The sequence below is a fragment of the Lampetra fluviatilis genome, chromosome 29, assembly GCF_964198595.1.
Source record: "Lampetra fluviatilis chromosome 29, kcLamFluv1.1, whole genome shotgun sequence".
Taxonomy (NCBI): domain Eukaryota; kingdom Metazoa; phylum Chordata; class Hyperoartia; order Petromyzontiformes; family Petromyzontidae; genus Lampetra; species Lampetra fluviatilis.
Genome location: NC_136303.1, coordinates 10,486,788 through 10,513,058, shown reverse-complemented (window position 1 = coordinate 10,513,058; position 26,271 = coordinate 10,486,788). Strand labels below are relative to the sequence as shown.

General features: G+C 40.9%; 1 protein-coding gene across 2 annotated transcripts in view; it reads right to left on the bottom strand.

Moving 5' to 3' along the window:
- Positions 1 to 873: 873 nt before the first annotated feature.
- The window catches only part of LOC144943006 (cell adhesion molecule 2-like), a 131,700-nt gene continuing 106,302 nt past the window's right edge, over positions 874 to 26,271 (bottom strand). The window contains exons 4-9 of one of the 2 annotated variants that reach the window (XM_078870128.1): positions 26,091 to 26,228; positions 21,288 to 21,455; positions 19,629 to 19,719; positions 17,639 to 17,811; positions 10,828 to 10,953; positions 874 to 6,286 (exon numbers count right to left, since the gene is read on the bottom strand). In XM_078870128.1, coding sequence (XP_078726254.1) covers positions 6,168 to 6,286; positions 10,828 to 10,953; positions 17,639 to 17,811; positions 19,629 to 19,719; positions 21,288 to 21,455; positions 26,091 to 26,228 — 815 coding nt within the window. In that variant the 3' untranslated portion in view covers positions 874 to 6,167. The remainder of the gene's footprint in view (positions 6,287 to 10,827; positions 10,954 to 17,638; positions 17,812 to 19,628; positions 19,720 to 21,287; positions 21,456 to 26,090; positions 26,229 to 26,271) is intronic. The other variant, XM_078870129.1, reaches the window with a different exon arrangement.

Sequence of the window (26,271 nt, the reverse complement as noted above, 5' to 3'; positions counted from 1 at the left end):
CATGGCTAACATTCCCTTTCCCCACATTTGTATTTAAATTAGCATAAGTCATAAACATACAATTATTACTAGTGCGAGTTAAAACATGTCAGCACGCACGGATTAATTTTATAAATCAATGCATGCTTACATGCTCATTAAACTGTTAAAATTTCTGTCTCTCTCAAAAGTTTGTACAACATATTCTTGGTTCTTTCGGTAAAGTCACGTAGAAGGGAAATAATCAAATAATATAAATATAAAAAATAAATTGTTTAAATTGTTTTATATTTATATTATTTTATTATATCCATTCTACGTGACTTTACCGAAAGAACCAAGAATATGAATCCCTGCTCTCACGAAAGCTTTAAATCAAAATTTGTACAACATCTTGAGTGACTTGCGATTTATTTTGCTTTGAACTTGCAGCCTTGTGATTGTGACTTGAGCAAGTCATTCACAGCATCACCCAGCAGGATCATTAAACTAAAACTCAACTAAAATAATCTTTTAAATTACCAGGTAAGGCCCACTGAGCTATATAGCTCTTTTTCAGAAGCGACCTGACCATGATAGGTCAACGAAGGTGGCTTATCAAGTGGAAATTTAAAGCAGCCAAATATTCTAAAACGCATGTTTCAAAATTCGGAAGGAAACCCTAGAAAACCCGCAGAAAAAGCCACGCGACCACGGGGAAAACATGCAAACTCCAAGGAAACGGGTGTTGATCCCACGACCTGCTGTATACCAGGTGAGGTAGTTAACATCTCGCCACCGTGGGGCCCAAACTAACAAAATGGTCTCAATTAATTATATCCGTTATCATAGCAAACATTTATAATAATTGTTGAGCAATGTAAATGAAATATACAAATGCACTCAAGTTATATATTACAATAATTTATTCCAATAAAACTTACACATACAAAAACAAAATTAGTTTTATGCACACATACTTTTTAAGCAAAGAGAACACATGTTTCTTGTTTTAAATATTTCAAGACCTGTGCAGAGCCTTGATAAAAGCTGCTGGCCCTGCATTCTAATGCAAAAAACACACCACGGTTACACGTTGTGTCATCAGTGACAAAAGCAAACAGTTTGGAATAATAATTTCTACCGGCTTATAAACTCATAGATAACCAAAACAAGTGTGTGTGTATAATCCACATTGAAATATGTTTTTTTTTTCGCCATTGTTAACACAGGACTAACAAAATGTACCACTGCTTACTGTACAAAAACCACAACCATACTTCATACCTCATTTTTAATATACACAGCTCTCCACATATTTAGGGTTACTACAATGCTAATGTGTAAGCATAACTCTTTACAATAAAAATTGCTTACACCCACTAAAACATCCACTTGATTTGTTTTCCCCATAGCTTACATTAGGTATCCATTACTTGCAATGCAATCAAATTAATGTAGAAAAATATAAACATTATACTTGATGTCAATATTTTTTTATTATTACCTTATGTTATTTATTCCCATACTTGTTTAATAGATGTAATTAGATTTTTTTTCTTTGTTTTGTAAGTCCAACATAAATGCCTCCATTGGTCTGAATGATGTTTGGGGGCATTTTTGGAGAAAAGTGAGTAATTAATTCAGTATAGCTACAGCTGTGAAGTAAAATCATTCAAAATCAGAGACAGACTGCCAGTGATCTCAATTGATATTCATCAGCCAGTGCATGATAATAAAGTGAACATATCTCCACAATATGCAAGGTCTGTAGGATGTGCTTGGATACGCATATTGAACTTCAGACACAGCCGCTATGTAATTAAGCATAACACAGGTTTTGATTAGCAAGAACCACACAAATAGCTTTTACTGTATTAGGAAAATTACAACTTATTTAATGTACATGTAAAAGTACATAGGTGCATGGGTAAGACGACTGTATGCATTCAGTCTTGTTCACATACGTTTGTATTTGCGTGTATAATGGTGCAATAAGCACGGTTTGGAAACAAAATGACCATCTGTCCATTATGGGCTGAAATTATACCAATTAGCATATAAGAGGGCTGTGTAGTAGGCAATCATCATTTTAGCTCATTTGCTTTCAACGGTCACTTTACCCTACTCTTTGGTTCTTTCGGTAAAGTCACGTAGGTAGATAATAATAATAGATCACGACGTTTTGATCGCAACACAAGCGATCGCCTGATGACGACGATGAAGACGATTGCTTGCGTTGCGATCGAAACGTCGTGATCTATTATTTTTTCTACCCACGTGACTTCACCGAAAGAACCAAAGAGTATGGATTCATGCAGTCACGAAAGCTTGAAAAAAAGATAGTCACTTTACCCATTAGTCAGAATAATGACTTTTTTAAAGTATTATTTGAATTGTCTTTAATCACAAAATAGACATTGTAGACCAGTTCACCAGACAGTGTACGCTCAGTGTATGTAATCTTCACCATGCAGAAATGTTCACTGCCATATCATGATGTAACTGAATGAACAATACCATTCATGATTTAAATATACTTATTTGATATGGCTTTGTGAAATATGACATATTGCGGTAAATATTTGTCGTAAGCATTTTTTTTTATTTTAAAACTTCCGTTATTCATCCCACTGTCTCAAACCTTGACCTATTAACGTACTCGTTATTGAACACTTATTTCTGAGCAGCGCTTAATTTTAGGTGGAATTTTCGCATCCCATGTCCATTGCCTAATTGTTTCCTAAACCTCTTCATAGGATTGTAGGAATACAGACCACTATAATATAGGATTATTATGGATAGGCATGCCTTGTACTCGAATTGCAGTGCCTTATGCCAATAATCCCTACTCCAAGCCAGCCCAACAGTGTTCCAAAATAAATGAAATGTGAAATTAAGCCCTGTGTATAACAGTATATATGCACGGTCAATAAGTGTATGCATTTTTAAGTGGGTGGGTTGGTCTAATTTATCAGCACATTCTCTGCTGAGTCACTTTGCTCAGCGTTGGCAGTTAAATCACCGGAGCCAGCGCTGTGTGGCATTCTAAACATAAAGACAACACAAACACGCTATAGAAACATGTTCTTAATCAATCGAGTCTAAGCAAAGTTTTGCCATGGCATCTTAAACAACCTTCACTATTATTTCACGAGACATTGGGGCTTCACACTCTCACTGTGGAAGAATGCACTTCGATCATCAACGTTTGCCAGCCAAGTGGCTGGCGACTCGCGATCGAAAGATTACGAGTTTAATTCCTGGCCGGGGGTTGATTCAGCCCTTCATCCCTCTGGGGTTAATAAAATGATTACAATTGTGTTGGGAAGTCAACCGTGGTTGTCCTATGGACAGACTCGCCCTCACCATGGGAATGTGGAATTCCCCTACTGGCTCAGGGCTGTAAACAGGACATGAGCACCTACACAATGCTCATTTGAGCTATGAAATCGTGATGACTTTTTGCGACAGAGAGCACAAGCAGCTACAGGTTCCTGGCTTTACACTTGGCGAAGCGACACAAGGGGAGATGTGTGCAGCTCTCTGTGGCTCGCTCTGCCCACCAGTGTTTCTAGTAATGCTACCCAGGACGATGGACATCCACTCACTGGACGGGCAGAATTGTGGAAGAATTATAATTGAATCAATGCACTGCTAGGCAGGGCCTGGTGCAGCTACCAATATCACGCCTGTCTGACTTTGTCCCTGAATTAAAAATTCTGGACCAAGTCGTCATTTCATGCTGAACGACCCAGGCGTAAGGTCTTCATGAAGGGTTGACAAAGGAAGAAAAGGAATGTTATATATAAAGATGTTCTGTGGGTTTGTGCTAATATCTTTGAAATTTTTATACATTATTTTTTTCATTTTGCCTGAGCTCATAATGCACCGTGAATTATGAATGGACTTTGCTTTGGTGGGTTGTTTGTAGGCTGACTAAGATATATGTACTAAATGTTAAATGCATCTAGATTTAAATAATAATATACCATCTTATATGTTTAGGGGTAAGTACTATAGCTATATATTATACATAAAACAACATATCTGTGTAAATATTGTATATATTATTTCTATTCGTTGTATAATCTCTCATTTTTGTTCAAGAGGTCAGAGAAGATGCTTTTGTTTTCCAGAACCAAAAGATAAACTTTTGTTATGCAGCTGTGATGCATTGTACAATACTGTAAATACGCCCAGCGTAAATACACATACATGTCTATGCAAATCTATTGTTACGGAATTAAACGATTATTTGGTGGTACTGCATTGGCAGAGTGGTGCACAAGCACAAATAACAAAACATACAACACATTCGTCAGTAACAACTGTGGCCTTATCAGGAAATATATATCCATAATAGGCAACATTTCAGTCAATGGCCCTTTTCACAGCACACCCATTATGCACTGCCAATGCCCAAAACAGTACCTATTACGTTTGTGTCCCTTAATGTCAAGTGTTGTTGAAAAATGTATTATGTTTAGTGTTACTGGATTACTCTCATTTCGCCTTTAATTGGAAACGAATATTTCATGTAGTATTCCATTTAGTAATGGGAACTAATTTTCCACAACAACTCTTAAAATTTTGACGTGTTTTTAATCGCGTCTCTGTAATGTTTCTTATTTTATTAACTTAAAAAAACGACCCACAACAAAAGATTTTGTCATGGTGGTTTCACAATCGTTAACTTTGTTGGAAAGATCACACAGAGGACCTTTCCGAGTGTTATAGTTGTTTGTGTGACCTCACAATTACGCATCACACTCACCACGCATCAGTTTTCCACGACTTTAATAAAGCACACCGCGTTCTGTAATCTGAACCCTGCGACGTAAATTTGTAGGAGCAGGTCACATAACTTTGCAGATTCCTACATATAAACAGGACACTGCAGTTGCACATTGTGGCTGCACGTGTCTGCAATCCAGCGACCTTGCAGGTCACATTGGCATATCGAGCAGAATGTTCCGTGTGCATGCTCACTCAGCCAATGAGGGGCTATTATGGAGCAGTATAGCGAGTAGGTTGTTCAACTGTGTTTTGTACACAGTTTCAGTAATGTTAGCTCGTGTGTATGTGGGGGTTTCTCTGGGGCACTCTGGTTCCCTCTCACATGCACACGTACATGGTTCGTTCACACATGGGAAAGCGGGAAAGCCAAGCATTCAAAGGCAAGGCCCTCCTGAAAATGAGTCGAGACTCAGTGAGGCTTTTCTCGTGTAAATAACTTAAGCAATGAAATGTATTTGAACTATAAGTCGCCAAAAAGCAGTAATGCTCATACGGTATATGTAATTGACGTTGCTTGAGAAAGCAACATTATATTTCAGTGCCATTTTGCCTAATTAACCTTAAATAAATATAAATATACCGCAAATGTTTTATACATTCTGGTGGCTTTTTGCAGGAAGGTTGAGATAAACCAGTTCACAATGTATTAACAATGTATTGTGATGTATTTTTTTTAAATAGCAGTTTATTTTACATTTTGAGGCTACGAATACAAAAATTATTACCACAACACTCTGTAATAACGTACTGTACAAAGCTGGTTTTACTAGGGTTAAAGAAAAGCCACGATATATTCCTTTGCTGCTCGCAAAGATACAACTGAAATTCAGCGTGAAGGTGTTTGGTGTGTATGTGTGTGTGTGCACAATTTATCACAAAGAATTTAAGCAAAAAGTCCTCCTTTTCACATGGAAAATGCTGCTCACTCTTTCCACAATCATACAAATGCACTAAAATTATATATACGATACAAAATCATAAGACAAACATCCATCAGAATCCAACTAACAACAAAGCGTTTTTGGCCATATATGACTCGTAAAAACCCTTAATGCTTGTAAACGAAAAAAATTACAAGCAAGCTATGCAACAATATATTACTTTAAGCATTATGGATAATTCTCACAATTTTGGTTCTTGACTAAGGTTGTGAGCAAAATGCTGGCTATTAAAATGAAAGAGAAAACCCCCACAGGAAACGTTAATTACAGTGACAATATTAATAACAATAATTAATAAAACAGCTGCGAATCAAACAATAAAAACTCGCAATCGGCTAGGGAACGTTAAAAGAGGAAAGTTGTTTTTTTATCGGGATGTTTTCATAGCTTTCGCTCTCAAACAAACTTACACGCGCACACACACACGCACACAGACAGACACACACACACCCACACCCCAAAGGGTCCTCACAGAAAATATTCTTTCTTCTCTTCCGGGTGACTGTGACCACCTTCAGCATTGAGGATGGCAGTGTCTGCATCTGGTGCATCCTCAGCTCCCTTGGCCTCATGGGTGAAGTAGGTTCCTGTAAGCAGAGCAGCACGCGAGTCTCATTATCACTGACATTGCGCACAGTCAACAATGGCTCGGACACACGACAAAAATAGACATCGCAAAAGAGAGGATGTATAATGAGGAGATGGAGTGACTAAATTCGTCCACGTGTACCTTAAATTTCAGGGCTGCCCCCACTCCTTAACCCCTCCACCACCCCTGGTAAATGTCTAGACTTGCCACGGTGGCAATATGTCAACTACCTCGCCTGGTATGCAGGAGGTCGTGGTTTCGATCCCAACCCTGACGACTGCTGTATATTTGGAGTTTGCGTGTCTCTCTCCCCGTGGTCGTGTGGATTCTTCTCCCGGTCTTATCCATCCACATTTAGAAACGTGCATTGGGAATATTTGGCTGCAGTAACTTTTCACATGACAAGCCACTTCATCGAGCTATCATTTCGGACCAGGTGACTTCTGAAAAAGAGCTACATAGCTCCGTGGGCCTTATCTGGTAAATAAAAACAATTTCGTTTACAGGACATCGTAGGGTCGAGAGGGTTGGCGGAAGTGGTTTGGGGAGATCTTCATCCAATAGAGAAGTGACCATGGCTGATGATGATGGACAAATACAATATAAAAAGGCGATTTTTAGATAAACAGTACATTTTAGAGTGAATCCGCTGCTCTGTTAATGTTGGCAGTGAAAAAATATACATTGGCAGGCTGGGGTTAGGCAGACCACTGTAAAATAAATGATTAGGATTGGATCATGGGATATTTACAATCATGGTTATTATCACGTATGATACGAAGCTGCGAGTTGAGCTGATTATGGTCCCGGTTAAATACATTTAACTGCACACAGCAAAATGACCACTAAGCCACGCGGTCATCTGTTTATCAGTACTCTAGTTAATGGGAACATGAACGCCTGAAAATGGGCCTCATTTAAACTCATTTTGAGCTCAAATAATGGGTAGCTTTTTAAATGCGTTGTCAAGCGATGTTCCCATAATTGGAATTTTACACCCATCGCGTACATTGGGTGAAATGAAGGTGTTGGAATTTTTTAATTTGACATTAAAGAGACGTGATTTTGCATAAATATTCTGTCCACAATAAAGCGTTAATTGTTGGTGAAAAGAAAAGAAAAGCGTTATACATTAAATATAATTTGAAAAAAAGACTCCGCATGCACATATTTTACAACTCGAGTCACGTACCACTCATGCCATGGTGATACATTGAATATTAAGTAACATGCCAGGCAAATCACTTTCGACACAACACAGTGCCATGTGGCTGTATATAATAAAAAAAAACCCAAGCACCATTGTTTTTTGTATTTCAATGCATGTCACCGAGGCACATAAGCTTGTTTTGATTTAACTCGGTTTTGGATGTGACTGTGTGGCTCAGGGGACTGGCAATGGCGCTAACGCCAATGTTACAACACTGAGCCAGTGCGACAAAAGTCCCGGGCGAAAAAACCTCATCCTACCACACGTGAACATGGGAATGGTCACAGTATTGGTCATGAGTGACTGCTCAAAAATAATCCTTTGTAAAAAATCAACATTAATTTGCCCTTAATGCCATTCTAAGGACATCTTCGAAGATGCCAGTGCAGGATGCCTGGTTGCCAGCTGAATACATTGCAGCAGCTGCTCGAGACGGAACCCTAAAGGATCCTGGGAATAACCCAGTTCCAAAAAAACAAAAAACAACAATCCTGTTGACTTATCACAAAGTGCTACCTACCGCATTCTATTATGAATGAAGGGTCATTGCCCGAAACGTCACCAATTCTAAACATTTAATTTATAAGCAGTGTTATTTATGAATGGTTTGAGGTTATTTTTGTTACTTTTACTTGTGGATCACTATCAATGCACTATCACCAAATAATCTGTTTAGCGTATTCTAAGGATCATAAAGACACAATTGTTTACCATACACTATGAAAACAAAGCCTAGGTTTGCCTGTTATAATCCGATATCTGTGTGTGTGTCTGTGTGACCAGATTTATACAACTTTATTGACACTGGGCACATTTGGGTTGCGTCTCACTTTTCTAGTGCATCTCATGATTTGGAGAACACGGTACTCGTTTGGGATACAGGTTCGAATTCTTTTTTAATGTGCAGAGTCTACCCCTAACCCAGATTGGTGTTCGCGACCTTGCGGTTTGAAGCTAAACAATCTTCACCCACATAGTGATGGAGATTACAAGAGTTAGAGTTAGGACGGCTGCTTTTATATGCTCGTTGACTGTCATAAATTCCTTCAGGTTGTTTCCATGATTATTTATTTTCTTTTAACCCCCTTGTTTGTTTGCAAATCGCGTTCACTGTTCAATATGGTGAAAATTTCACAACAAAGGCCGGGGTGAGGGGGGGTGGCGGATTCAGCTGCCAAGACCGACTGCGTTGGAGCTGTGGCCACTATCTTTACAGGGCAGAGATGTCACTGCCAATTATATATTTTTTATCCCATTCATAGTCGCCGTGCCGCCGTAATGAGATAGGCGTGACGACGTGAGCGCCGGACCCGCTTCGGAGACGTTGCCTCCTCGCTGAGCAGACCAAATCAGCGAGTCATCCTGTCGGCAGCGACGCTCATTGCAAGCATCCGGGCAGGGGAAAGGTGGCACGGGATCACCGCACACCCCCATTATGCATCAGTGAGCTATGTAGTAACTTTTTTGGACACATTATTGCTCCAGTACACTTGTGCCACACTTAAGTGTAGAGAGGGCCACAGGTGGGTAGGTAAGCGGATAGGTAGGTAAGTTGGTAGATACGTTGGTAAGTAAGTATGTGGGTGGGTACATAGATAGGTAGGCATTATACTATGTAAGTAGGTAAGGTGGTAGAAAGGTGGGTAGGTAGGTATATAAGTTAAGTTGGTGGGTAGGTAGGTGAGTGGGTAATTGTGTAAGGTAGGTAGATCTGTAAGTAGGTAGGTAAGTCATCTGGTGGGTATGATACATGCATACAAATGTGCATTCACATTATGCATTCCACACACATATGTATGCATATAATTCATTGTTATTATACACGTGCATTCATTTAATATTTCTAATATGTGTCCAAGGATATAGAACATATTTCAAAGTTAATTTACTGGCAATGTTATGGTCCTTTGGAGAGACTAGTTCCCGCCATGGGAAATACTGAATTTATAAACGGATGCACAGCTGGCAATGGAGATGAGTTCCACACCAATGTGTGTATGTACGTTGAGCTTCTTTCGCATGGTATGTAGCCAACCGTGTTAATCGGAGGTGCTCATTTGATGGGGAAACTTGTTCATTGATTTAAATTTTTTCACAGATGTTACATTTATAAATAATCTCTTCCTACGTCCGCTGTGTGTGCATCTAACGTACTAGTTATCAGCCAATTGAGCGCTCGAAAAAAGTCAATGATGAGCTCTTACATTTATATGAGATAAAGCCAATTAACTGGCTATTAAATAATATCCATTTGGTTAATGTCAGTGGTCATCAGGTAGTGCCCCCATCAGCGACTGTGCATGGAGAGATCCTGATATTATGAAACGGGTGGGGGGGGTGGCAAATAAGGTCATCGTTTGCAAGGGCATCGCCGGGGCAATTTAATGCAGACTCATTGTTGTTGCTGGCCAATTTAGGAGCTCACCTAAAGCAGAAATCACAGGAAAATGAGAGCTTGGAAATGCACTGCCCCAGGGCCTTCCCATGGATTTGCTCCTCGCCCTTAGCGTCATTCTCATGGGTTTTGCGTGTGCCCTTTTTGAATCCGCAGCCCTGCATGCCCTTCTGTGCTCCTTTGACCAATGAAAGCACATGTAACTGAATAGTGAAAAGGCCAGTTGGCCAATTAGTGCTTCGCATCGTGCCCTTGAGGGACTTGATGTGTAGGCCTGAATGTCACCGGATCTTTTAACATTTTGGAATTATAGCCATCAGTACCTGTGGCCTTGCCCGAAGTTCACGCAACTTGGCGTATTGTATCGGCGTGCACCATTGGAACACGGATGGGCATAATCCTTGCGTTTACTTGTATAGCTCATGATAGACTTCTTCCCTAATGGAAAAGCAAATCCGCTGTGGCTTGTGTGTTTCTCTCAAACACACATGCAGACACACACACTCATGCACATGTGCACGATCGCATACACACATGAAATGTAAAATAATCTCCCTTTAGCCTGATAGGCCAAAAGTGTACACACTCTTAGTGAGGACCTATTAAGGCCTCTTATGACAGACACAGGGGCATGGCAATGCCTCCACACTATTCCACCACCTTTATCTACATGATGCACCAAGCATTCATTCAAGGTTGAGTTGATATAGTGAGCATTGAAGAGTAGGCGAAATCCCCTCTGAAGGAGCTTTGCAGTACTCCCGCTCGTGCAGGCCCTTCCACCAGCAGTGAAGTGAATGCTTTCGAGCAGATTCATATTCCACGTGCCACAAATAATGTTGGCATGAATTTGGTCATGGGCTATAGCTGGTAGAAATTTGTGAAATTAAATGCATGAAAGCATCTTTTTGTGGCAGACGTGTGGGTTTCTCACCTTTCTGTCTTCCAAAGTAGTGCGTTAGAACGATGAGGAGGCAAAGAGTGATGAAGAGAACAACTGCCACTACACCTCCAATCACTGCCTGGTCTGTCCCAATCTGGGCTGCGAATGTTGCTTGATCTGCAATAAATAAATCATCATCGTCATTATTATTTAGGTAAATTCATCACTGTCATCATTTAGGGCTATTCATTACGATCACCGACAACACCATCAATATTTGTTCATATTCAAGATCCGAGGACTAAATATTTCAGTTTGAATTCCACGTGAACATCTCAATGAAATTCAGAAGTAATTCTGTGATGTCATCTATCTTATCCTCCCATGCTATTCGTAATATAGATTCCTTTGTTCCGTGATATGAGGCTAATAGTGCAAATATAATTATTTTAGTGAATAAAAACACAGGTATTTGTAAAACGTTACATTACCCAGTGACCTGAGTTTGATTCCCAGCCACGGCTAACATCAGTCGCGGGTGATATCTGAGCCAGGCTTAGGCTTCCCATTTAATGAAAAATCAGCACTGGTGAAGTATTTTCAAACATCCCCAGGAATGACACTGAATGGAGAGAATTTCATCCAGCAAGGGATTGACAAAGACATATGCAAATTTTCGTGGAAATGATGCTGTGGTAAGTTAACAGTGGCCATCCTATGGGAGGGACGACCCCATCAGGGGATTATGGAATTCCTGCCACTGCTTCATCTAGGAATGGAAGGGGGCTCGCTGGAAGACTTCATAGGAGGAGCAACTCGGGTTAAACTCTGACGGTGGGTGCTGATGTGTGAGCTTCCTTGGCTTCACCACAGGAGAAAAGCGCCGCTCAAATGACTTGATGTAACGAGACAATTTAACTTTGACTTTTTGTTTAACGAACTCTACATGGGGTCTTCCATTTACGATGGCAAATAAGCCACATCCCATTTAGGCTGTTGTTTAGAATTTGGCCAACATTTTTTTTACAAAGTTGTCATTTCTCACAGCTAAGAAAATGTATAAAGGTGTAACAAGTCATCAAAATGGAAACTAAAACTGTAATATGCTCTACGTTTCTGCAAAACATTTGATAGCAATATATCCAGCAGCTGCAATCTCTATTCCACACGTTTCATGCCTTTTTTCAGTTTTGTTTCAAGTTGCAGTTGTGGCAGGAATGAGAACAGTGCCTATCGAATGTTATCACCGGCATATTATCACCGTCTCAAACTGATAAAAATCCATACGCTAGAAATTGATGGAAAAGTGATGAAATGTAAGACTGCCAAGGACAAAAGGGGCTTAAATGCAGGTTGTGTGTGTGCATAGAGATCCCCCATGGACTAAGATAATTGGCCAGATTCGGCAAGAGACTGAACCCAATATTTTAGCGAATGTGGTGGCTATTTGGTATAGCAATTGACCTCGGAGCATATGTCTTATGCCTATTATTACACCCACCAGGCCATTATCTTTTACAATATGGCAAATTATACTTTGGAGGAGGGTTAAATTGATGTAGGAGGCTGTTAGGTTGCACATTTTTAATGTGTGACCAATCTTAATGTAGCTCTGTGCAAAATTAATATGGCATGAAAAAGACACTGCAGAGCATTGTTGGAATACCTATGTGGACTGTCATTGTGTACGTAACACACCTGGGATGTGTCTTCCCAGGTTCGGAATTCAATCTCTCTTCTGAACAGTTTCATGAATAACTAAAATAGTGTTTGTTCACGTCTGTGTGTATTCGCAAGCGACCGGCAGCGTAATGTTTAGCGTGTTGCGCTATGAATTCGACCACCAGAGTTTGATTCCTACTCACAGCGAACATCAGTGAGAATTATCTGAACCGGTTCTGGGCCTCCTCTAGGTCCACTCAGCCTCGAATTAGTACCTGGTGTAGTGTGTAAACATCGTCAGGCGTGGTGCTGGCTATCCACCCCCTCGTGTGCCGTTCTGGGATTCACATTTGCTCGCTAATGCACTTGCCCAACTTTATGTTGAGGCTACTCGGGGAATCTTTGTCTTGTATGAGCAGGCACCACTCAAAGCTGCCAGCATTTCCCAGTGTAGCCAACACTCGAGGGCCGATGTCTGCACACCCTACCGAGTATTTATTTATGGCAGAGTTGACTAAGAGGAAGTCCGTGGACAGATTCTGACACCACTTGCAAATTATGTACACGACCGGGAATTACAGCCACATGATGATGCTGTGGTTTGCATACTGTGTTGGAATGCTTACACCCTGGGTTTAAATGCAAGCGAGGTAAACCATCAATTAGGTTTGTGTGTGAACTCAACCTCTGCCTCTTCAACTCAAATAAATGAATTGTGAACCCAGCAATTCAGGCTGGAGTCCTGGTTATGCACAATCGCAGAAAGTGGTGTCTGAGATTTTCTTGGGGTACACTTTAGGTGGACGCAGCCCTGAACGAATACTTGGCTCTAATTGTGTGACGTGCCAGAGAGGTTGCGCGTTTGCCACTTGAGGCAGAGGTTCATGGGTCAAACCCAGCATCCACCCTGGTTAATACTGCAGGTGTATACACCGTAAAATACACTTCACACTGGATGTTAAAGATTTCGCTAGTATAAAATAGTAGGCGCTCGATAAAAAAATATCTTGCCAAATTACTGAAAAAAAGTGCATAGCAACATTACCCCATACTGGCAGACTCGTCTCGTCTGTGAAACATTGTGCCTCAGTCATAGCCTTGTGGTATGAGACTGACACGAATATTAAACGTACTAAATGATAACAGTAATTATTATCACCCAAGAAACAAAATGGGGAATTAGATTGCTGGCCACTTGTGCCATTCTGGCCTCATTAGGAACTCACTAACAGCACTGCTATCTTTGGCCTGTAATGCTAAGCAGAGGATATTAGTCTCCGTGTGTACTGGAGTCATGCTGCAGTGATTCACACACTGCATTCCTAAACATATGAAACTTCGGTGAAATGTGAATCGGGAAATTACCTCAGCCTCCCTTACGTCGACTTAGCCCTAATTAAACATTCATGGTAATGTGTTAACATTCGCCCAAAGGGAACAGAATTGGCTATGTGTGGTGCTGGAAGTGGTTTTGTCTTGTGCCAAGCCAGCCTTAATAGGTGCTTACTAACAGCAATTGCCACAGCCGCTTGCATGGCTATGTGGAGGATTACTTTGTTTCATTGGGCTATATACCATGGTTAGATGCAAGATTGCTTGTGGCTCTTGCGTTTAAATCCACCAGCAACAAAAATAATAATTACCTTTTATATATGCGTCGTAAATGGAAAACTGCATCTCACAATGCTGTACAAGACAACAGCAAAATAATCGTTCATATATATTGCCCCTTGCAAAAAAAAAACATAGCTCACCCAAACCAAGGTCAACTCAATTTACTATGAACGAGAATCAAATGGTATCCCTGCTCAAACAAGCATGGGGCAATGCTCATCTCCATTGGCAACCCTGAGAGAGAAGTGGGAATTCCACATCGTCAAGTTGGGGGAGCAGTTGTTGCATTTGTAATGCGGGCGTAAACGGCTTCGCGGATATGACGTCATGGGGGGAGGAGTTAGGTCACGTGGGAGAGAGGGGTGAGGTCTTAAGGGAGAGATACCGGAAGAGACGGGAGAGTGTGGGAGACAGAGTTAGAGTGAGGCCACGCAGGGCGGAGGTCGAGGAGTGGCGAGATCGCCACATACACGGAGGGTAAGACTTGGCACCGTCGGCCAGCGGTGACCAAGCACGGAGGAACGACGGGCAGCGGTGGAGCTGCAGTGAGGGCAGCGGTGGGGCTGCAGTGAGGGCAGCCGGAGGACTGCACAGGGGATCTGCAGCGGAGCTGCAGAGGTGTGGAGGCTACGGAAGCGAGAGCAGCTATGGAGCTGCCAAGGGGAGAGCTCTGAGCGAGGGCCGTGCGGGAAAAGTGTAAGAACCCGAATAAAGGACAACGGAGACAGAACCAGGATCGAGTCCCTTATTACACATAGGATCACCATTGTTTACTTCCCACAATAGAGTTTTATCTGCCCGGATGAATGATGGGCTGTGTCTACCCCCAGCGGAAATTTCACTCACCACTTTGCGACTGTGAGCCAAGTGCTCTAACTAGAATGTCAACCATCATCACTTTGACTTTGATGAAGTAAAATCCCCCGAGTGGGACATCACCATTGGCTCTCTTATTCGTGGGCTCTTGCCCGGCATAGGAATATGGAATTTCCACCGATGGCTCAGAGCCACTCATGGAGGACCGCACGATTCCATGCTTAGTAGAGCAGAGGTACACTTATTTATATATTTAACAGCACAGGACCAGCATTTGTTTTAGTTAGCTAATGGAAATGTAAAGAGTTTGTAAAATATAACATCTAAATTGTACTTTTTTTGTAAGTAAAGGTCATATAATATAAAGGAAGTAACCAATGTCATTAAAATTATTCAATTTGTAACTTTGCAAACATTAAACTGTACCGCACATGGAGGAAGCTGGTCACATAAGCCTCTTTTACGGTCATTATTTATGCACAACCATAATTTTATCTTCCCACAAGAAGATTACTTACGACTTGTGTGATATAATACACCATATTACTTTTGCATATACTCTAATTTATGTAGCCTAGAGAAATTAGATTTTTAAAAGCTGATATATTAACATCCAGCTGATCCAAAGTTTATTCAAATGGATGACCATGGAAGTGTGATAAAGAAACCAACTTTATTTTATAATGTTTGCAAACAATTAATTGGAAATGAGAATAATATAATATCAGCAGCAACAACAACAGTAAGTTTGCATTTTTATTATTTGGAGCTCAAATGATAGTAATGCATGTGTTTGTGTGTGTTTAATGCTGAGTTTATGAGATGCAAGACGTTGATCCGGAATTCACAGCACAGAGAACTGGCCAAGAATTGTTGTGGTCAGAATTATTGGCTCATAACGGGACTGTAAAAATGAAATTCCTGGTCACGAGCCATTGTATGTATGCATATTGAACTTCTTTCACACCGTACATAGCCAAACGTGATAATTTAAGGTGCTCATTGATCTCTCCTGCACTAATACCACGAGTACCCCTTGGTGGGAAGTCATCATTCATTGTCCTATGGTAAATAACCTTATTTTTCCACAGGAATGCGTAATATTCACCATTGGCTAAGGGATACCAATGGAGATGGTCACTACCCGATTCGCATTTGAGAGGGTAAACATTTCCCCCTTTGTTGATGAACTACACGTGAATGATTATGTTGATAATCACAACCCAATTTGATTATCTGTGCATTTGGGAATGATAACTTGTAATGATAATATTTATGCAATTTCCAATGCGCGCAATATTTTACAGACGTAGATGACCGTGACTCTGAAGTGCGGAGTAACCCCCACAGTTTAATGTGAAGAAACTTCAATAGGAGTATCCATCTCATATGTGTTGGCTGCCCTAAGTCAGTCGTAGAAACTCCACGTCCCTATGGCAAAATGCAGTCCATTCTTACTAAAATTACTGTTAATGTCACAGAGTGGTACTAATTGTATCGATCCCAGATAGCTGATGGGAAGAGTTTATCTCGAGGTTGAGTTGGTATTTGTAACCTTCTAACTGTCAGTTGAGTTCTTTATTCGGAATGCCAGTCGTGACGCTGCTTACTATATATATCAAAACAACTCCTGCAGGAAACTCGCACTGGGAAAGTTGAGTAAATAAAGAGATTGTAATTAGGAGACATTGCAAAGTTGGTCTTACATTGGTGAACACTTGTCTTGATTTACATTTCACGCCCCAAGGGTGTGATCCCATTTTGCTATTTTAACAGTTTGACGTGATTTATACGAGAGCTGATATTTTAACTCTGTGTGCCACCACCATCAATCATTCATGTAAGCAGCATCCATGTGGTGCAAGAACTTGTGAAACTGTGCTTGCACATCGACGTTCTAATTTCACATCAGAGGTAAATCGTTGCTGACATGTTATATAATCTTTAACATTGCTCATTGCACAATATTGCACGCTTGCAAGGGTTACTTACAAACGTACATTATTTCTCATTACTGATTACTTGTAATTGTTTGGTATTTTCAGAGTAGTTTAATCTGAATCATTTCCAGCATCGTACAGTACTATGACTGAACTGTAGAGTGCTGTGCCTGGATTTTAATTTGACAACCTTGATCTCTCACTCTGATGATTTCAAGTGCAACATCATATTGCTAAAAACGGTTGAGATATTGTTTCTTCAAGCTCACCAGTGAGCTGAAACAACAACTGGCACGGCAAACACGTGTGCACGTGACAATTTCATTTGTTTTATTATTTTGGGTGGTGGAGGGTCTTAACGGCACAAACTTGGTCAGATCATTGTAGGCTAACCCAAAAGTCAGTTACGAATCACGATGGTTGCAGGTGCACTAATGTAGCATGAGCTATCTTGTTTTACGTCTGTGCAAATACTGACGTACACATATTCCAGTAACCAACACCAATACCCGCTATTCGTCACTAAGTACCGGTGACGTCACCACGGCGCCTGTGCCAGTCCAGGTGAATTTTGAGGCCACGTGATGTGTCGAAGGCTCACATTAAAGTAACGCGCACGCACACACACACACATACAAAACTGCTTGATGCAATCGAGATCATCGGCAATGTGAGTTGGTTCTAGCAAAGATCATCCTGATGTGTTTGCACACATTTCAAAAGCATAGTTCTCGTACGTATGAGAAGTATCACGTTTGCTGAAGTGTCTTTAAATGAGGACAAGGTAATACTGGTAGCCGTTCGGTCATGCGTTGGTATGCAGCACTCACCGCGCACGTATAGAGTGTACTCCTCCGCAGAATGGCCAATGTTGTTGAAACCTTCACACTTGTATGTCCCGTTGTCCGTTTTGTTGAGAGCGGTGATTACCAGTTTGTTCCCCAAAATCCTGGCTCGATCGGGCATCTCTCCATCTCTCCTCGCCCACTGAATGGAGCTTGGGCTGAACGTAAGAGGATTAGGAGATGGACATGTTAGCTAAAGCTTGGCAGGACGCCTAACGTTTTACTCAGACTTAGAAAATTGCAGGACTTATTGGGGACTTCGTGTACATTCCTATTGAATGTACTTTGGATAAAAAAACACATCTTGGGAAACAGTTGCTACTCCCATGAATCAAGTCAATTCCACATTCCTATAGCAGAGACTAGTATCTATACAGGACAACCCAGAAGGGCTTAAGAGGTGATCCCACCATTGGGTGTTTGTCACCACACCACCTGGCCAAATTAATTTATTATTTGCAAGGTGTATGCTGTTTATCACGAAAAAATACCCTCCGATTAACACTGAATGGCCTGATTATACACTTAATTTACAGCATACAGTGCACTTGGATAAAACTGCACCATTATTGAGTGGCGGTAGGGTTTCATCAGCCCTAATTAGTGCCTGTCTCAATGTCACAAGTTGATAATTAATACCAGATAATATTAAACCAAACATATTTTGTGATACCACGTTGGCAGTGGGGTGCATGGACGTGAGAAAAACTCAACCACTTCCAACAATAACACTGCCTTTTTGACTGTGTTAGGTTTTTCTTTTCCCAACAGAATATAGAATTGTGAGTTGCCTAAACAAGCACACGCACACGCAGACTCCACAATTAGCCTGATTGACTAGAGCTCACCCTCTCAGCAAGCACCTGAACAGTCTGGAACAGCACACAAAAGGGTTGAGTGGTCAGCAATGTGCCTGGCCACCTTTTTCTCTCGAGCGTTTGATGTTTACACACCACACCATGTACTTATTAAAGGTTGAGTCGACCTAGGGAAGGTCCATTCTAGGAACAAATACACGGCTGAGAATTGAATCCATGTGGGATTACAGCATAGTCCTGTACCCAACACACTATACACTGTCCCTCGCTCAGCCCTACACACACATCTATTTATACACATATATATCTGAGCGATGTTTTCACGGTTTTCAAATGAATTCGAAAAAAATCTGAGAGTTGAGTGTAAGTGCAACATTTTGGACGTTCCATTTCCTTATTTCGAATTGATCCGAAAACAAGTCATGACAGGGGGTAGCAGCACTTTCTTGATGTCACTTCCGAGAATTACCAATTAACAGTGATATCACGTGACATCGGGGTAACATCACTTTTAAAATCAGCTTGTCATGTAAATAATCTGAAAATCTGAACAAGATCCAAAATTGTCCTAAAAAAAATTCTGATATTTTTTTGCTTAATCCAAAACGAATCCTTAGTGTATATATATACACACACAATATCATATTTATAGCAAGCCAAGAAACACATAAAGTAGTTTGATATGCTTTATGTTTTGGCACACGTATGAATATTAATCATTTGCATATAAAAGCAGCGATAGCATTAGACTGCTGTGCGTCTTTCGAAAATAATTGCTCATGAGAAATACAATTTAAATTTGGACTCGCAGCATCTTTGGGAAAAAATATATAGTCGCTGTTTGAAATTGCGTGGCATCTGCACACTCTTATATGTAAACTCCAAATAATTGCATATTCATATATTTCATATATGCCATCAGAATGAATATCACTTCAAACTTCAAACAATAAAGTCCTATTGATGTGTAAACCTGAGCATTTTTCTGTAGACAATATACAGATGATGTTCGAAATCAGTTATGGCAAGTTTCAATGAAATCTTCATCAGACTTTCATCTCATTCTTCGTTTGATTCACTCTGGGAGTGTAATCGGTTTATCTCCAGATAAAGTTTCAAGCTGTGCGTTATCTGAAAAAGCAATCTGGCATCCTTACTTGGGGTTTCCTGTGGCAATACAACTTAATTCCATTGTGTCTCCTTCTTCAAATATATCGCTGGAGGGTGTTATGACCAGTCTTGGTTTATCTGCAAAACAAGACAAGTTGTTTAGGGCCTTGTTTATAGCAGCGTTTGATAAGATACATCTGGTTGCGTGGTGCTCTGGTCGCAGGTTCAAATCCTGTTTGGGGTTCGAATAGGCCAACATCCCTTCTGGAGGTCAGCAAGATGAAGATCACGTCGTGATATGTGAACGATGGCCATGGTATATATTGATTGGCCACTGAGATTGTAGAATGTAATTGTAGAAGTTATCCCGGAATTGTAGAATTTCCTTGGCTCAGGGCCACTGATGGAGATGAGCACGGGCTCCCCCATCGCTCTCTGGAGCAGGGAGCCACTTTGACGTTGATATAATGGAGTCTCAGCGCGTCTGGCACCGTTTCCAGAGCCACACTTGGGATTCACGTTGCCCCCGCCAAACCTTGCAATTCGTAAGGGACACAACCTCGCTCATGTAGTTCACCAAAGTCAAAGGGAAAAAAAAAGACCTGTCGTTTGACCACAGTCGATGGACCGTGATGTCATTGCCCCATGCCAAACGAGTGAAATTGTCCACCTTATAAAATGAGCATGGGGTGGTGCTCATTTCCATTCACGACCCAGGCCGAGTGGTAGGAATTTCACGTTTACTCAGCTCGTTCTCATCAGTGTATGTCCACATGAACGACATCACGTTGATTGCAGGTTAGTTTTTTAATTTCTCTTAGAAAATGGCGACAATATTGGAGACCAAGTGTGACCCTGCTAAAATATTCAATATAGTGGTGCTCATATCTAGCTGTGGCTAGTGGTAGACATTTCACTTTCCAATGCCAGGAGATATTATTGACTTCACACAAAGTGATACTATGACCCCATCACCCCCTCCCCTACAGCAACCTTTGTGAGTCAAGGGACCTGGTGAATATAGCATTTGTTTTTATGCTTTTGTGGAATTCCCGGCACTAGATGGAAATTATGACCTCCAAAGTAGCTACATGAATCAGGCCCAAGCACTCCGACTACAAAGCTACTGCAGATTCGATGGAAATTCCCAAGACCCAACCTGCCAACAGCATCGGAACGCATCAAGAATTATTTTGTGTTTTTCCGCCTATTCTCATTCCAATTGTGCTATCACTGTCACTTCACAAGAAGAAGTGTCCTTTGGGATCTCTTATGGGACAATGCAACCCTTCTTTTTGAAGTGCAGTCCACAGAAGTGGATACCACAGAGCTACCTCTCGAGATCCCTTCAAGTGAACCACGGTCCACACACAGTAAAGGGTAGAACTTCCCCCTTCGTTGCATGACAGTCAAACTGACAGGAAGATGGAATTTATCCACATTAAGTACAGAACGAAATTTAATTTGATGGTTTTATTGTGCGGTCGTTTGTGAGCCGCACTTGAGGACCTGGTTTAATCACAGGCTGCTGCCTGGATTCAAACCCAGGCTCTCATAGGTGCCGGCTTGGGGCTCTGACCTCTGAGCCACCCGATCACCTCGCTCGTCAAGAACGATGATAGCATGAGCCTGAGAAACGATTCGATCCAACCTGTTAAGTTTCATCGCGTTGTTATGGGACATTCATTCCTTGAATGAGTTCTTACATTGAACGTGGAGATCCTGTGAAGTCTGCAGCGGAGTTGTCCTCAAGGCAGGGTGGTCCATCTGGCATCTCACTGGAGTCATGTTGTCTACCCACTCCACTGTGATGTTCACGGTGCTGATCACGGTGAACGTTTTCTTGTTGCTGTCCTTTTTTTCACGCCTCTGACCTAGGGTGGAGGAAGCACGTACAAATAAAATGTAACTCTTCATACAAAATATATATGGAATACATTTTACCCGCACCGTTTGTTCTAGAAAGCAAACTCTACACCGGTTTTGACATTCACAGGCTTTTTAAACAAATGCTGCTGGGTTGTCCGATGTTATTGGCAAGAGCACCCCATCCAAACAATGAAGGCCCTGTTCAACACCAAAAGCAATGTTGTATATAAACTCATTATGCGTTGCTGTGGAGCACAATTGGTAGACGAATATTGTCGTGGGTTGTGCACATAGAGTTTCATCACAGTACAAAAAAACACCATCTGTATGCGCCACATATGGTGGTATTGTAAAGCTGAAACACATTACTGTTGTGTATGGGAGGAAACAAATAAATGTGTGGAATTAATTTAAAGCATCAAAGGAAGCAATTTGTCCTGAAAAACATCACAAAGTATCATATAAAATTGTCATTTAACTAAAGCAAGCCAATAGTAGGGCTTTCTTTGACCATACTTCACTATGCTGGTCAGTGTGGATTGATGAATGGGGAGAGAGCAACATAGGCTCTGATATCATTCAACACTGATGTTCGCCATGGCTGGGAATCTAACTCAGGTGAAATCGGTTCATAGTGCAGAATGCTAACAACGGTACCTCAATTGCACCCCAGGTTGAATGTATTCGTATACATGTTTACGCTGAGTAGAACATCTCTCCTTGTTTAAACCAGCATTGGGGCAGCACTCCATTCCACTGGGTTGGTCCTAAGTCATTGTTGGAAATTCTACATTGTCATTTACCTTCCAGTATTGACCTTGGATGGATGTGAGGCTAAGTCAAACCCCCCGACTGGGGATGAATTCAGAACCTTCCAGTTTTGCGATCAATCACCCCACAAGCAGCACCTTCCAGCCAGGCAGATATAGCTATCTCCACTATTGTATGCAACAACAATGAACACATTCATAACACTCTCATTGAATACACGACATGTACAATACATGTTAAAAATGGGAAATTAAATGTACCATTGAAATGGTATTAATATGAGCAGAACAGACATGGATATTTCAGAGAAATATTGGACTGAAATGTTGTATTTGGATTGCAATTGCAAACGTTTGATATTCTAGAGACAGCAGTGTTGGCAGTACGAAGACAATGTTTTTCTGTGTAATAGTAACGAGCCGGATATAAAATGTGCAATCATTCACTGGTAAGAGGCTCATTATCAATGGGACATTTGCTCTGTAATGTATGTGCCGCACAAATAAGGACACCCTATGCCTAACTCGTGCTTATTCCACGAAGGGCCCAGTTTCAAAAGCCACTTCTGAGATAACATCACACTTTGAAGGCTGACCACGTTCAGTATATTCACAGCATGCAGGATGCTCACTGCAAACACCAAGCAGAATGAACGAAAGACAAATCCAAAGAAATTCCCACAAAATAAATGAAAATTATGTTATTGACCGCGTGTGGTCAGGCTCATCATTTCTGGACCTCAGACCATTGGTGTCAATGCCACATTATAGTGTGGGACCATATTATCCAAAGGACAACCGCTGCTGATGTCATATAAAGTGGAACTTTTTTTTATCCCAGAGGAATTATGGACCGATTCAATACACACATAAGCTTTGAACTCACAACTTTATTATTGTAAGTGACAATGGTGCCAGCTGTCTGGATCAAAATTCTATTGTATTTTATTTTGACTTATTGTTGAACGGAGCATCAGATCTATCTAATGTTTATATTCCACACTTTTCTGCACACCACGCTACAGTACAATCATGCTCGTGGATTCTGGCTTCTGAACGCACCTTAACGCATTAATTTATGCTTGCAATGTGTTTTGTGCCATCGTAAATTTATCTGGATATTTTCGGGCATGCTTTGCCATGCATGGATGGATGACTATGAGTCAATCTCTAAGTAGTGTGATATCCGTCCAATTAAAATATACATTGAATACGCTGTAGGGAGTGTCTGCATAATGAAAACTGAACTAAACTATTTATTATACCAGGTAATGTCCACTGAGCTATATAGCTCTATTTCAGAAGCGACTTGGCCACAAATTATAGCTCATCGAAGTGGCTTATCATGTGGAAAATTATAGCAGCCAAATACTTTGAACCCACATTTCTAAATGTGGAGGGAAAAACCGGAGGGTCCAGAAAAAAACCACGTGACCACACGGAGAACACGGAGAACATGTAAACTCCAAACATATAGGTGGCAGGGTCGGGATCAAACACATGATCTCCTGCATACCAGGCGATGTAGTTAACATCTCGCCACCGTGGCACCCCCAATTATTGAAGAAACAAAATGTAAACAGATATTTTTCCATAGCAATGAAACAAGTACTTCGTGGGCATCATAATAAACAAATTGTTGGGTCTACATTTGTTAACTAAGTTTTGTGAATAAGCATTTTCTGAATGCAACAGTTTTTGTTTTGGTAAAAAAACACGTTTTTAGTAGAGTTATTTTGATAAGGGGCCAGAAAAAGTTACGCTTGCAATATTGCTTCACTCCAAACAATCATACAGACAGGACTGTCCTAAAGAAGGCCATGTTCCTTCATTCCTCTTCTGAGAGAGAATGATCAAAATGTCCTTGCCCAGGAACGTCAATTTAATGAATTCTCACCTTACAAGCCTTGAACAACATAAAATACTTTGATCGTGAGGGGTTTAAGATCCTGCCATGTTAGAATAGTTAATTGTTCGTTATCTCCTACACCACGCTGAGTTTTATATGGATTGTTTATATGAAAAAAGCGTTTATATTCCCTTACACCATAGTACTGTGCACGATTATTGAACACGCACTGACTGATGGTAGCGGATGAAGGTAGACTGTGATAACTGGCTTTGATTATTTTTAATCAGACAATAATGTCACCATACGTCTTTGAAAACAATGCTTTGTTAGCTATTGTCACTAATGCAACCCTCACATATTCCACCAGGCCAAGTAAGTTTGATGCAATTTTACAAATAAACCAAAGTCAAAAGCACTCTCGTGCTCATATGAGTGACAGACAGTGCTGTAATCCATTGGTGGCCAGAACCAGCAGTAGAAATTTTACATTTCCGTGATCGAGGCAAGTCAATCCAATGGACGATAAGACAAATTACATATACAGCTCTAAGATTTTAAATGTCGCTGTGACTATGCGACGAATCTCACTCTCATCTGCAGAGTGAGTGGGAAGTGCTGCCCTCTACTATTGGTGAACCAGAGGCCACTCAAAGGGATCTCAGCAATTGCTCTGTGCTATCTAAATTTCGATTTAAAACTTTCGTGACTGCAGGGATTCATCTTCTTGGTTCTTTCGGTAAAGTCACGTAGAAGGGAAATACTAAAATAATAAAAATAAAACATAATAAAATTAAATTCTCACAACGTTTCGGCCACAACGCAAGCAGCCATCCTCAGGTTACGAACAGGGCTGGCGGAAAGACAGCGTCCGAACGGACGCTGTCCGTTTCCCATCCATGGAAACAGTGCTCCTCTCTATGGGGAAGCTTGAGTCAGCAGTGCAATTTTTTCATTTTAGAAGGTGGGGGCCAGTCTCTGTATTGGAAAACCACTGTTGATTTCCAATAATTTATTTGATGAGGAGTGCTAAAATTGCTTGGCAGCTGTGGAAATACATATTTTGACACTGGACATATTTACTTCGTAACAAGTATCAAAAACTAGTCTGTTAGGCCACTTGAAAATGTCAGCCTTCTCCTTGTGGTGCATATGGAAGATAAGACCTTCAATGCACAGTGGCCTACATATATTCCTTAAGCCGAACATTGTGTTAATGGTGTGCTATAGACAATTAAATTATACCCTGTGCCCTTCCGGATATAATGGACATTACATGACTTTAGATAACAGTAAATAACACTCTTTATGTTTGGATATTAGTTGCATTTCAGGAGCAGGGCATTCAAGGTCACAGCAGTGTTATTAAAATGCATGACACTAACAGCAAGCGAATGTTAAACATTCTCCTTTGCTGGAATAATTCAACAGTGACTTGTCCATAGGGTTCACAAGTGAGATAGTTGCATTTGTTCACAGAGGTATGCAGTCGTATTGTATGAGTGTCCATTTTCAATCCAAGCATTGACATAATTATCATCATCATTGTCATCATGTCACCAATATTATATTCAACTTGGACAAAGCACTTGTATCCACCTGGTTTTCACTGTCACGCCTCTCAACTTGCAAGTAGAAGGCATGAGTTTGAATCCCAGTAGTGGATCAACTCATCAAATCCATCCCTCCAGGGTCGAGCAAAGTATATTCTATGTTCAATGTTTATTTCGGTAAAGTCACGTAGATAGAAAAACATAATAACAATAAAAGAATACGAATACATTAGTTTCACATAATGAGAAGTCAACAGTGATCAGCTGGATGTACTTGTCCCCGTCGTGAGAATGTGGAAGGGGAAACCCCTGTTGGAGACGAGCACTGCTCAATGCTGATTTGAGCAGGAGACATGTCGATGCTTTGGGGTTGACCTATGAGAGACGACCTGTGCATTTTATTTCTATTGCAGGTTAGCTGAATATGTGCCGCAACCTATGGAAGATAATAATAATTTTCTTACGTACCTTTGAGCTCCTGATTTCCCTTAAACCAGCGTATGTTGGCAGCCGGTTTGCTTCCAGTTGATTGACAGGTGAGCTGGATGGTGTCTCCTTCCATTAGGACTCCATCATATCCCGTAATAACTGGCTGTTTCGGTGCAGCTGTGGACAGAAATAAAATAAACATTGAAAAGTTGCCTCAATT